Consider the following 13108-nt stretch of genomic DNA (forward strand, 5'->3'; position numbering starts at 1 on the left):
CCCTTCTTTTTGCTTGTCGGGTTCATTTTTAATGGTTTTAATTTTAAAATGGTAACTTTTTGCAATGGAAGGGTTGGATTTTAAGGAATGTTGTGTTAGCTGCTTTGAGCATGCAGGTTGAAAAACAGGATCTAAGTCAATGAACAGCCATTAACAATCCCTATCAAAACAGGACATCAGTTTATTTTTGAAGCCATAACTGGGGGGGGGGGATATGCAAGCACTTCCTACTTAGAACTTAAATACTGGAGCAAGAGCCAGATGTAGCTATCATTACACAGATATTCCCATTAGTATTAAAAATATGTTGAATAAGCTCTTCGTTGAACAGGCTGTGGACTAAAACAGAGGTGAGGCTGGGAGTTCTATGTTTGGCTCTTCTCAGGATTTTTAAAAGATTAAGTTGTCATGTGGAATGGGGTCCCAATTTGTTGTAACCCTTTCACCCCATGTGGTTTTACTGCTTCACAAAGTTATTATTCCCGAGAAGGAAAAAAGACAGGCACCCTCTCTTTGTCCATCTTTTTGTTCTTTCCAGGGAAAACAGGAGGAGGGATTGGTTTTGAGTATCAAAATTATGTGTGGGAGACAGAAGGATTAACCTTCATGTCTCCCCACATCCCAATCAAGAGACTGTGTGGAACTTCTAAGCCTTTTAAAAAAAAAAACTGGGAAGATGCAGTCAGGAATCTTCTGGTGTCTGGGCTTGGTTATGCAATGTAGCTGGATTTATAAAAAAATTAGAGACTTTACCCAAGAACTGCAGAAAGTTTTTTTAAAAGGCTTGCCAGCAAGTTACTAAATAAATAAGCGCAGACTGGCTGACTTTTATCAGAGTCACTTTCAGCCTTAGTCAGAAAAAGAAACATGCAGAACTGAAGGTGGATGTCAGCTCAGATGGTAAATATTCAGCCCAGGGCCGGCTTGCCCACTAGGCAAACTAGGTGCTCGCCTAGGGCGCGCCGGCCCTCAGGAGCGCCAAACTGCACCCCACCCCCGCGCGCCAAAAAGCCGCTGCTGCCCTGCGGGCCACGGCCAGACCGCAAGCGCACCTAGCCTCACTCAGTGGCTCGGCCTGGCTCCGGCGCCCAGGCAGCGCAAGGCTCTGGAGCGCGGGGGGCGGCGTGCCTGCAGCCTGGGGGGGGAAGGCGGTGCAACCAGCAGGGCTGCGGGGGACGGCGTTCTCCTGGCTGCGGTGCGCGTTCCGCGGAGCCCTGTCCAGCGCCACAGCCTGGAGGCCCCTTCTCCCCGCTCGGCGCCCCTCCACACGTGCCCGAGCAAGCCCCGGTGGCGAGGGTGCGTTGCCATGGCAGCGGTGGGACCAGCCACCGCCTCCTCCTCCTTGCGGCGAGCGCGGAGCGGGCAGCGGTGGCACTGCAGGGGTGAGCATTCCGGATGGGCTGTCGGGGCAGGGCGGGGCGAGGCTCCCTTTGTGCACAGCCCCAGCAGCTGGTGGCGCTGGCCGAAGAAGGCTTGGGGTCCCTTCCCCACATGGCAGGAGCCGGAGAGAGGGTGACTCGTGCTGGGGCACATGCACGCCTCTTTCGCTCTCTCCCTCCTCCCCATGCCCACCAGCTTTGCCCGGGAGCGCCCCGGAGGGCAAAGGGACCCGACTGTCTGAAGGATTGCCCGGCTGGCGACCTGAGCTGAGGGAAGTGAGGCCACATGGCAGCCAGGCGTCGCCGCCTCCGTCCGATCTGGGCGCACACGGCGGCCCCTGAGCGAGCTGGCAGGAAGCGAGCCCCCCCTTCAGGGTATAGGGTATAAATCCAATCTCCTCCTCCTCTTCCTCTTTCTAATATTGCTAGGTTCATAAACATGATCCTTCATTTTTATTTTTAATTGCAAAGGTTTGTGATAAATGTTTGTTGTATCGAAAACCGTTTCACAGACACCTCAAATGTTTCCTCCCCCCCTCTGTACTTTGGAAGCAAGTTCGCGTTCCTGTTTGCCTGCTGAGCCAGAAGGGGCCCATCATGGACTGATTTGACCCCCTGGCCCCTCCCCATGAGAAAGGGGTCCACACATACAGGCACCCCTGGGCCGCTCTCCTCTGCTTTCTTTGAACGCTTTCAGTAAAAAAAAAAAAACTATCTTCACACACGAGATGGCTGCTTCTCCCTGGAGACTGATGACGCTGCCCAAGGTTGAATTCTCATTGGTGCTCCCCCATGCCTGGCCACCGCCCACTCCCCAGGATTTAAGAGGCAAAAGCTCTCCCGCCCCTCCCCTGCAGGGAACAGACAAAAGTACGCACCCAAAGCTGTCAGTGGAGTTTCTGTGGGGGGGCAGCCATGGGGCCCGGCCTGATCCTGCTGGAGATGCTGTTGGTGCTACTGATGCTGGGGCCACCTCTGGTCACTGGAACCGAAAGGAGACTCCGCACCCCTCCCGGGAGGCAGCGGGAGCTCTTTTTTTGGGAGGGGGGAGGGATTTGGGGGGGTGAGAGACTGTTGGTTCTGATGGGGCCGTCCCTGGTCCATGGAATGAAAGGAAAGATGAAATGGAGTGGAGTGGGGGTGGGTGGGAGAGATGAGCCCCACCCTCTCGCAGTGGGAGGGAGGACCCTCTTTCTGACCTTGGGCGAGGGGATTTCAGATTCCTTCCTGTTGCCCTGTCCGGTACTTGATATACTTCATTTATCCCCCCCACCCGTTCCTCCCCAGAGGGGACCCCTAACTTGGCTTTGCATGGCTCTCCCCCTCCTCCTCACAGTGAATCAGACCCTCAGTCCATCAGAGGTAGTTTTGTCTTCTCTTAGACTGGTGGGGGCTCTCCAGGGTCTTTCCCCTCCCCTCCCGCCTGACCTTTTGAGCAGGAGATGCCGGGGATCGAACCCGGGACCTTCTGCATGCCGAGCAGATGATGAAGCAGGAGACCAGTTTTTTATATCCTGCTTTCCTGTGGTTATTCACGAAGAGCATTTTGCAGATGGCCCAAAGACACCCCCCCCCCCCAATCTTATTTTTCTTTTAAAAAGTCAATTTGGTTTCAGCCTTGCTAGGGTTGCCAGCCTCCAAGTGGCTGAATCAATACAAAAACACTCCATGTATAAATTACGAACAGAAGTTTATGTTTGAAAATTGGTGGGCGTACGGGGGGGAGGGGGGCAGAAGGTAGCCTTGCCTAGTGTGCAAAAAACCCTGGAGCCGGCCCTGATTCAGCCCCAAATGAGCCTACTTTCACTGAAGAGTCTAGAGAATCATGTTCTTTTTGAAAGAAAAGAAAAGACAACGCTAGCTGTCTGCTGGATTTAATGCTATGGCTGCTGGATTTAATGCTATGACTGCTGGATTTAATCCCCACCTACCACTTCAATTTATTAATCATCTGTTAAAAAAAAAAGTTCCAACCAAGTACAGATAAATGTTATATTCTATAAACTGAATCTCAGGCAACAAGGGAGTAAAACAGCACAAGCGAACTAACTATCAGGGGACAGTCATTACCTTTGTGCCTAGTCTGGCATGCTTCTTTTGGAAACAGAAAAGTAGACTAGCTAGACAGACTTCAGTCTGATCCAGCAAAACAATTCGTACAATATTTTCTTCTTCTCAAAAAAATGTTTTAATGTATAATTTTCAAGATTTCTTACAAATCAATAATGAAACATAAAATACAAACCAGAGCTAATCAGAGACTGACGTCACAGATACAAATCCCTATAACTATATTGATCCTGTTGCTACATGAAAGCCTATGTTCATGCTGGAAAGCAGCAGCACTAAAAAGAATTTTCTGGAAAGGCCCAGAGATTCTGACAGCAGCAAATGCAACAGAGCAACAGTAACAGCATAGTCCGGCTATGGCAAGATACCTTCGGCACTTCATTCTCGCTGGCCTATGGGGTGACACAACTTTCTGTCATGAAGCAGATTATTCCCTAGCACCACTAAGGGGCACAGTGTTTTACAGCATAACATAAAAGATGGGTCCCTGCCCTTATGACCATGCAGCCTATATTTCAACCTATAGGGAGAAAACAGAGGAAGCAAAGAAGAAGATGATGGAGGCCAGAGAATGAATGTACACAGGTTCTGCAGCTCCCAGCATTTTTCTACCTTAATTATCAGATTCATGGGTTCCAATACGGACCAGCATGGGAAAGGGGCTCCTACACTGTTTTCCTGGTTTGAAACATCCTGGGAGCCTTGCTGGGGAAACTTGAAGGCAAATTCCCCCAGCGGGGCAAACAGTGGTTCCCCTGGGGCCTTTTAGAACAGGAAAACAGTGTGGGGCTTAAGCTTCCCCTCAGACTCTGGTCCCAGTCCAAATCTGAGTCCCATATGCCTGTTGACTAGGTCTGAATAAAACAGTGGGAGCTGCAAACATGCACACATCTAGCTGGACACTGAGTAAGGGCTCAGAACTCAGCTGTTGGTTCATGAAAGTGATTAGTTCGGAGGAGATGCTTGAAGGAAGAGAGAGAGGTGGCATCACATGTATGATCTAGGGAAAAGTTCTAAACACAAGAGTCAACAAGAAGAAACAATGGAGATGCTTAAGAAGCAGGCTGAGGATGGTAGAGCTGAAGGGACAACAATCACAGATCACAGACAAAGCTTTATCTGAACACAAGGACAGAGATAAAGGGTATATGACAAGGATGAGAAGCTTGTGCTGGATCCAGGAGTGGCCAGGGAGCCAGGAAACGTATTTAAGGAGATCAAAATCTCTGGTATGAATGACAAAAGATGTAATGAGTTGGGCAGTAGGGTTCCAAATAGAGGTGGGAATTCTGGCATATAACAATGGAAGACCAGAGAGGGAAAGATTGCAGTAATCAAGGCAGGAGATAACTAGAGCATGTCAGGGAGACAGAAATGAAGGGCTAAATTTTCACTGTTCACTGTTTCTGTTTCACTTTTCCAAGAAAAATGAAAATGAATTAAATATGGAAAACAAAAAGAAGGACAAGTCAAAGTCAAACATATTGATCAGCATGTTGGATGGGGACATCATCAGCAGATATGAAGAAGTTCAGTCATGGGTATAATTAGAATTGCCAGGCCCCCCCCCCCGGTCCAAGCGGAGGTTCCCCCACTTTTGTGGGCTCCACCCCACCCCCAAATTCCCCAAACACGACATGATGATGTCACCCAGAAGAGACATCATCATGTTGCTGACTTTGAGCTACAACACTCTAGTTTTGGGGCAAAACTCTGTGGTAAATTTGGGCTCAACCATAAAGTTTTGTCCAAAAACAAGAGTGTCACTGCGTGATGTCAGCAACATGATGATGTCACATCCGGGTGCTATCATCATGCCCCACGTGCAAAGCACATGCAGCAGAAGATCCCGGCAAGGCCCAAAGATCCCCTCGCCAGGAAGAACGTAGAACCCGGCAACCCTAGGTATAATGTTAGTGATGGTGACATCGAAGCAGACAATGTTTTCTAACCCCACAACCCCCAGAGAATCAGAGATCCCCAATGAGACCAAGCAACAGAGATTACATTACTTACCCACTCAAAGGTCTTGATTTTCTAATTTCAAAGAATTGAGTTCCTGTGTGATTGTATCTAGGTTTTATTAAGTGAAGGCAAAATGACTGATGGGGGGAGGAATCGGATAAAATTTGAACAGGTGAGTCTAACATGATCTCATCTGACAACATAACTCAGGTACAAAAAGCTATTAATTCTAATCACAAAGTCCCATATGCAAGAAAAAGTAATTTAATCTTGATAATTGCCCATGCCTGAAGACTTTAACCCTCCTAAGCCTAGAATGAACTTTAATAATGAACTATTGGGATCCAATAGACCCAAATTTAATCATGACTTACAATTTCACTGAGATGCATTTAATACAATGTAAAAAAACCTCTGCATTTTCAATAAGATTATTTTTAATACAGGGGTACAAATATAACAGTATCTGGGATCTACAGTGACTTCAGATATTAATTTTGTGGGTGTCTCATGCACTTTTCTTTCAACTCAAAATTTCTGGGAAGTATAAGCATTTTAAAATACTGAATGATTGGCACATTCTTTTCTTAACTGCTACATCAATATAAAACAGATATTGGCTTCTTAAATGAGTTCTCACCATACTGAGGGCCCTTATGCCCTCTATCAGCTTTTACGACATGCAGCATTATATTTTATATTCATTCTCAGTGAGGTGTAACTGACTCCAACATCATTTTCAGGAGACTCTCAAAAGTCCTAAAGGAGAAGAGGTACCGGTAGAACAATCAGCCCCTTTACTGCAAGAGAATAATATGGAGGATGATGTCCCACAGGATTACAGTTTATGGGGAAATATGTTGAATCTTTTTGTTCCCCCTTTGGGGACCCTGAAAGCACAGGAGGGTTACATTTACATTATTTGGAGAGAACCACGTATTTTGAGCTGACTGAAATAGCAATATAACCGGTTACTCAGAGTGAGTAATGCGAACACATCTACTCCAGAAGTAAGTCCCAGTTTATTAAGTAGGATTTCCCCCCACGAAACTGCTTTCAGAATTGTATCCACAGTGGTTATATTCAGGGCCACCAAGATGAGGTGGCTAAGGGGACAAAATGTGGGTGAGCCCTAGTCATCCTGTGGGCCTATGAAGCCAAACAATTCCTGATATTTGCTTTTACGTGATATTTGAATTGGACCTCGGTGATGGAGAGAGAGAAATTTTTGCCAGGGGGCCTGTGGTACATCTTGACTACCCTAGTTGAATTGCTGAATTTCTGCAGAATGATTATTAATTCCCTGTCCATCAGAGTTGCCTCATCCACTCTTAAGTTCTGCCAAGGTATGCAAGGGTCGGGGGGGTGGGGGTGGAGGGAGGGGTGAGAGCTTACAGATCTACTGGAAATTCTTCATATGATTTATTGTCCATGACACTTTATAACAGCTTCATTATGTAACCAGGATGATGCTACTCATGCTGGGCTCCCCCCTATTCAACATGTGGCTAACTCAGCGGTTTACATTTGGTAGCTTTTAGATCATTCTCTGAAGGAGGACAGCAGACTTAATAACCAGACTGGTGCAGAAATGAGAGCATCTGTTTCTAGCACGGAGATGGAATCAGTAAAGTCGTCCATACACCACAATGGAAGTAAAGCATCAGGTTCATTTAGGGTTGCCACTGCAGTGTTCCCTCTAAGCTGAGTTAGTGTGAGCCAGCTCACAATTTTTTAGCCTCCAGCTCACACATTTTTGTCTTAGCTCAGGAAGGATGGCTCCAGAGCAAACTAATTTATGCAGTAACCAAATCGCTCGCTCACAACTTTAATGCCAGTAGCTCACAAAGTAGAATTTTTGCTCACAAGACTCCACAGCTTAGAGGGAGCATCGGTTGCCAGACCCTCCCTGAAGACCAGTGTGGGATGAGGGTTATTGCTTGCTATACAAATGCAGTTCACTAGAACTCCAAGTACACTGAAGTTTGTCTCCTTGATCTGCCGATGGGAATTTTTTATTGCCAAGGGGCTCCTGCAGTTTAGGCCCGAGTGGGTGGGAGAAGCAGTGGTCTGACTCAGGGTGTTCATATAAGTGGGTTGTTCCTTCCACTTGACAAGATTTGGAAAGAGCTTTTCCTGACAAGTGCTTGGGAAGAGAAAATCTAACTATGGCATCTAGCCAGGCATCCTTTCACGAGGGTAGAAGGTCTTGACAGCAAAACTCAGAGTCTGATTAGATGTGACAAAGAGAACCAACCTCTAGAAGTTTTTAGGAGATGTAGGCCATTTTATTTGGTAGGGCTTATTATGGGGTATAGGTCATAGACATTGTGTGGGGGCTATATGGAGTTTTATTGTACTCTGTACATTTTAAATTTTAATTTCTGAACTACCTTGAGCCACAAAAGGAAAGGTGGAGAATAATCATTTTAATTAATTCATTCATTGACCTTTTAACTGCAATTTATATTGATCTTCTAAAGGCAATTTACCACTGCACATAGCCATGATTCAGCTTGGGACCACACAGAATGAGTTCTAGCCTTCCACTGCTGCACAACTTCACTAACTTCAAACTGTTATTATTAATAATTTAAAGGGAAATTTTCCCCACTACATCTAGGTTGATCCACACTCAAAACAAGCCAGGTTTCCAAACCTGAAGTGAATTTTGCTAGGCAAGTAAATTTCCCTCAGAAACTGAAAATTTTCTAATCATCTTTAGTGCTGCTGTGCCCACATGAATACAGCTTCCTCTCTCCAGTCTATATCATCCTGGCTTGGTTTTCTGTAGTATTTATTTATTTACACCTTTCCCACTGAGGCTCGAGGCAGATTACACAATACAATAAATCAATACAACCAATAGGACAGGATGTCCAATAGGTACTGTAATAGAATTAGGATTGCAGAAATCTGAAACTAGCCTATGTATTAACATGAGATGCTAAACGATGCAGAAATTACAGAGTAGAATATATACAACAGACAGTACATACTATACACAGTAGTACAGTCCACAGTCCTTTCTTTTTTTTAACCAAAGTATCTTTCTGAACCATTCTATTATAGTATAGCCCAACTGTGTAAAAATGCCCTCCTGAATAATTCAGTATCAGGAGGTACCTGCTCCTCATCCCAGCACGGCAGACATTATGAGAGGCTGTGCTGCACCATACATAAAAAAGATCCCGCTTCTCTCCGCCTTTGCTCCTGCATCAGCATCAATTTGTTAACAGTACCACCTTAAGCCACATTTATCTATGCAAGTCCTGTGAAACAAGTTAATCACAGCTGTCTGAAGTCCTGGGGCTTTCGATGGAAATTAATCACACAATCAGATTCAGACATATTGGGATTAATGTTTTTCTGACCAATGAGGACGTTAGACAGAACCCATGACAGGGAGTAGGAGAGGCACAGGCTTTTCTGTAGAGGACCACTCACAGATGATGGTTGTTTCTTACAACTCTGCCATTTGACTCAGTCTCTCCTCCACAGTGTTCTTAGCCTAATGATGGATCTGCCATTTACAGTCTGGTGGCTTCAGCTCACAACAAGCTCCTGTAGTTTGCCAAGGGGTTGGGCAACAAGGATGGCTAGACTGAGTGGGAACTGGACCATGGAGCTTACGCAGTTTGTGATTTATCAACACAGAGGCCTGCAAAGCCTCATTCCAAAGACCTTGCAAGCCAGGTTCACTACTGTCAATAAAGATGAAATATCTCTTTTCAATTACATCCGCTTCAGTGTCAGTTAATGCTAATTAGGGGACCCTAAAGACCAAGAGGCATGCTCCCTGCATAGGCAGCTTTACAAATCTTCCCAAGCGCTGCAAAAGACAGCAAAAAGCACTTTTCTCCTCATTAATTTCCTACCCTCTTGTCAGGCTGATTCTTCAGTAAATCATGAACTCCCCCCCATCCCCATTTCATTAACCACTCAATAGATAAGCTCAACTCATCAGCTTTGCGTCTCTGGTCTGCTTTCCGGAAAGGATACTGCAGCATCTTCATGTAATTCTGTATTGCCTGAAGCCATTCTGGGATAGTCATGGAAGCCTTGTAGTTTGGCACGGCTGGCACTGAAGGCTGAGCACAAAGAGAGATAAATGTTTAGATGGGTTGGTGGATATTTGCTTTTGTGCCGGGGGGGGGGGGGGGAGAGTTCAATTACAGAAACCTAAATTCTCGGAAAATAGAACCACAGAATTCACGTGAATGGTACAGTCGTTACGTGATTAATCTATCAGATGCATTCAATATCAACCAAAATTTGAAATAATTTATTGAGGACTTTGACCACTGTTCAGAGAAGCATGCAGTTCTAGCTACACAGCTCCCCTCTCCTTTGATGGGAGTTGCAAAAAAGTCTTCCTTTCCCCCTCCCTCTGTTTTGAATCTCAGCAAGAGTTTTAGATGTATACAGTGCAGATTATTAATATTATTGGGGGGGGGGAGGCAAAGAAACAGAAGAAAGCTATTTTGCAAGGACACAGGGATCTGCAAGCACATAAAGGCACCCAGTGCATTGTGTTGTAAGGCAAATGCTTCAGCTAAGATGGCTGCCTCTTTCTTACACTGGGGAAAGTTCATCAGGGTTCATAGAGGGCAGGTCCATCAGTGGCTACTAGCCATGGTGACTAAAGGGAACCTCCATCTTCAGAGGCAGTAAACCTCTGAATTTCAGTGCTAGCCCAGAAGGCAGATTCGGGGGAGGCCTTCGCCTTTGTGCACAAAACAGGTCCTTCTTTAGTGGAAATACACCAACACAGTAACGGCATTAAAAGAATTTCAGACATGAAAATATACCCATCCCCAGTATAAGTGAGTGGACAATCCCTCCACCAACCACAGTGCTGTGGCCAGAGAACACCTCAATAACTCTCTGTTCACAGACCATGAGTGACTACTGAATGCAGCATTGCAGAAGCAGGGTTCACAGTCTCATGGCTCACCAGGCAACCAGTGCCACTGCTTGATGTCTCTCTCAGTGCTCCTGGCTTGTCTATTCTTGGCTCACTTTCAAGGAAAAGAACTTATGTCACACAGTTGCCTCGGCACATTGACAGCATCACAACTACACCCTCAAAATCATTGGTCTGGATGAAGTATTAGGTCTGCTGTGACAGTGATTTGTGATCTCGTGTTGTCTCAAGGGTAAGGTAAAGGTAAAGGTTTCCCTTGCTCGAAAGCCAGTCAAATCCAACTCTGGGGATGTGGTGCTCATCTCCGTTTCAAAGCCGAAGAGCCAACACTGTCCAAAGATGTTTCTGTGGTCATGTGGCTGGCATGACTAGACGCCAAGGCACACGGAACGCTGTTACCTTCCCACCAAAGTGGTACCTATTTATATACTTGCAATTTTTTGCTTTCGAACTGCTAGGTTGGCAGGAGCTGGGACCAGAGATGGGAGCTCACTCTGTCATGCAGCACTTGGGTCTCGAACTGCTGAACTACCACTTGACCCATCTGCAGTTCAGCGTCTTAACCACTTGAGCCACCGCAGTCCTTCATGTCTCAAGGGTACTCAGGTTCAAACTTACCTTGCTCAGGGCCGGCCTGAGGTGTTTCTGCGCCCTAGGTGAGGCCAGCTTGTGGCGCCCACAAGCAATGCCAACCTCCCGGTGGGGCCTGGAGACCTCCCAGAAACACGCCTGGGGGGGGCACTGGGCGCAACAAGCTAGCCTCGCCCCTGCCCGGGTCGGGCCCAGCCAGGCCACCCTTCCCACTGGGCGACAGGACTGGCGGGGGCTTCAGCTAGGGAGCCAGGAGGAGGCGGTGGCTCTTTCATCCACTGGGGTGGGGGGGAGGGGGTAGTGCTCCGCCCTGGGCAGTGCTGGCTGAAGCGCTTCAGGGTCCCGACGTGGTGGGTGGGCCTGGAGGGCCCCAGTGGCCGGCACCATCTCCTCCCATTGATCTTGGCAGCTCCGCAGGGCCGGCTCTGGACTCCACGGCAGCGGGGGGGGCAAGGTCCAGACCGCGGCTACTCCCGTGCTGCTTAGCCCAGTGGCCGGCCAGTCGGCCCACAGCGAACCCCCTCCCTTGGTCCCCAGCCCTGGGGAAACCCAACGAGGGAGGGAGGGAGGGAGGGTCCCCCCCGCCTCCTTCCCCACCACAACAAGTCTCTGTTCTCCACAGCCCGGGGAAGCCAGCCGGGACTCACCCCGGCGGCCTTTCCCCCTCCTCCTCTTCCGGACGGTGCGCCCGCCAAGCCCTCCTCCTCCGTCCTGGAGGTTCTTGGAGCCGGGGCACAGCAGTATCAGCAGCAGGGGCGCAACCCGCCTTCGTCAGCCCCTTTTGCGCCCCCCACGCGGCTGGGAGCAGCAATGGCTGGTAGCCGGGAGAGCTGTGCAGGGCGGAGCCACGGGAAGGAAGGGGCGCGTTGTGGGCGCCCAGAAAGCCATGCTGGGGGCGGGCGGGCGGGCGGCGTCTGCGCCCTAGGCCAGATACTAGTAGGCCTAGTGAGAGAGCCGGCCCTGACCTTGCTCACACTTTGCTTCAGAGAGGATGCTGTTTGGCTAAATGATTACATTTGTATTCCAGCCTTCAATCCAACATTCATTTAAGAGTTTTGTGGGGAAAGGTAAACTGATAGGGCTGCAGGCTCTGGGTTGGAAAATACCTGGAGATTTGGGGGGTAGAGCCAGGAGAGGGCAGGATTTGGGGAGGGACCTCAGCATGGTACAATGCTAGAGAGTCCACCCTCCAAAAGAGCCATTTTATCTGGGGGAACTGATCTCTGTAACCTGAAAATAAGTTGTAAAAGCAGGAGATCTCCAGGTACCACCTGGAGGTTGGCAAACATATAAACTGAGGTGGGAGTAATTGGACCAAGGTGAACAGGGAGTTAAACCCAGGACATTTATTGTGTTGTTCCTTCCACCCACAAACAGGAAGCACATGCAGCCCAATCGTTTCTTGTTTCTAGACTTAAGTCTCACAGGGCTCTGGCATGACTCTCTCCCAGGTAAGTGCACACAGAATTCCAGCCTTACCAACAATCACATGCAAAGCCTGCTGGGACCAGCTTGGTCCAAGTTATTTATTTATTTGTGAAAAGTACTCAGAACGTGGAGTGATTCAGCAAGAGTGATTCAGCAAGAGTACTTTATTAGATCCGGAACAAGACCAAGGAAACCCGCTCACAGGCCGGTTTATATGCGTTCAGAAAGCCCGCCACCAAGTACACCTAAACACACCCCCTACTCCCGATAGGCTATTTACAATAACCGGGCGACCATTGGTCTCCTGGCTGGGAAGCTAGCCCTTTGATTGGGCCGGCTAGGATCCTTCGGATCCTTTGTCTATCGACTGAAGCTACAGATGAATTGTGCCTGGCCAGCCCGGGCAAGTCCGGGCATGTCAGGCTGATGCCTTACACGTGGAAAGGCGGCAGTACATTACACAGGGAAGCTAGCCCTTTGATTGGGCCGGCTAGGATCCTTCGGATCCTTTGTCTATCGACTGAAGCTACAGATGAATTGTGCCTGGCCAGCCCGGGCAAGTCCGGGCATGTCAGGCTGATGCCTTACACGTGGAAAGGCAGCAGTACATTACACCCCTCCCCCCATAGTCCAAACTGCCCACATACAAAGTCCTGGAGGTATGCGGGAGACTTCCTGGACCTTGTGGAACGGCGGAGTTCCGGGGTGCTGCTTGGGGCTGCTCCTTGTGGCCGTGGCGGGGCGGTTG

General features: G+C 48.3%; 1 protein-coding gene across 2 annotated transcripts in view; it reads right to left on the minus strand.

Annotated features, from left to right (window-relative positions):
- Positions 1–13108, minus strand: part of VASH2 (vasohibin 2) — a 73125-nt gene that overhangs the window by 47200 nt on the left and 12817 nt on the right. For both annotated transcript variants that reach the window (XM_015427611.1, XM_015427610.1), the window contains exons 3-4: positions 9417–9505; positions 5466–5522 (exon numbers count right to left, since the gene is read on the minus strand). In XM_015427611.1, the coding sequence (XP_015283097.1) occupies positions 5466–5522; positions 9417–9505 (146 nt within the window). The remainder of the gene's footprint in view (positions 1–5465; positions 5523–9416; positions 9506–13108) is intronic.

This window comes from Gekko japonicus, unplaced genomic scaffold, assembly GCF_001447785.1.
Source record: "Gekko japonicus isolate JY-2015 unplaced genomic scaffold, Gekko_japonicus_V1.1 scaffold45, whole genome shotgun sequence".
Lineage (NCBI taxonomy): Eukaryota > Metazoa > Chordata > Lepidosauria > Squamata > Gekkonidae > Gekko > Gekko japonicus.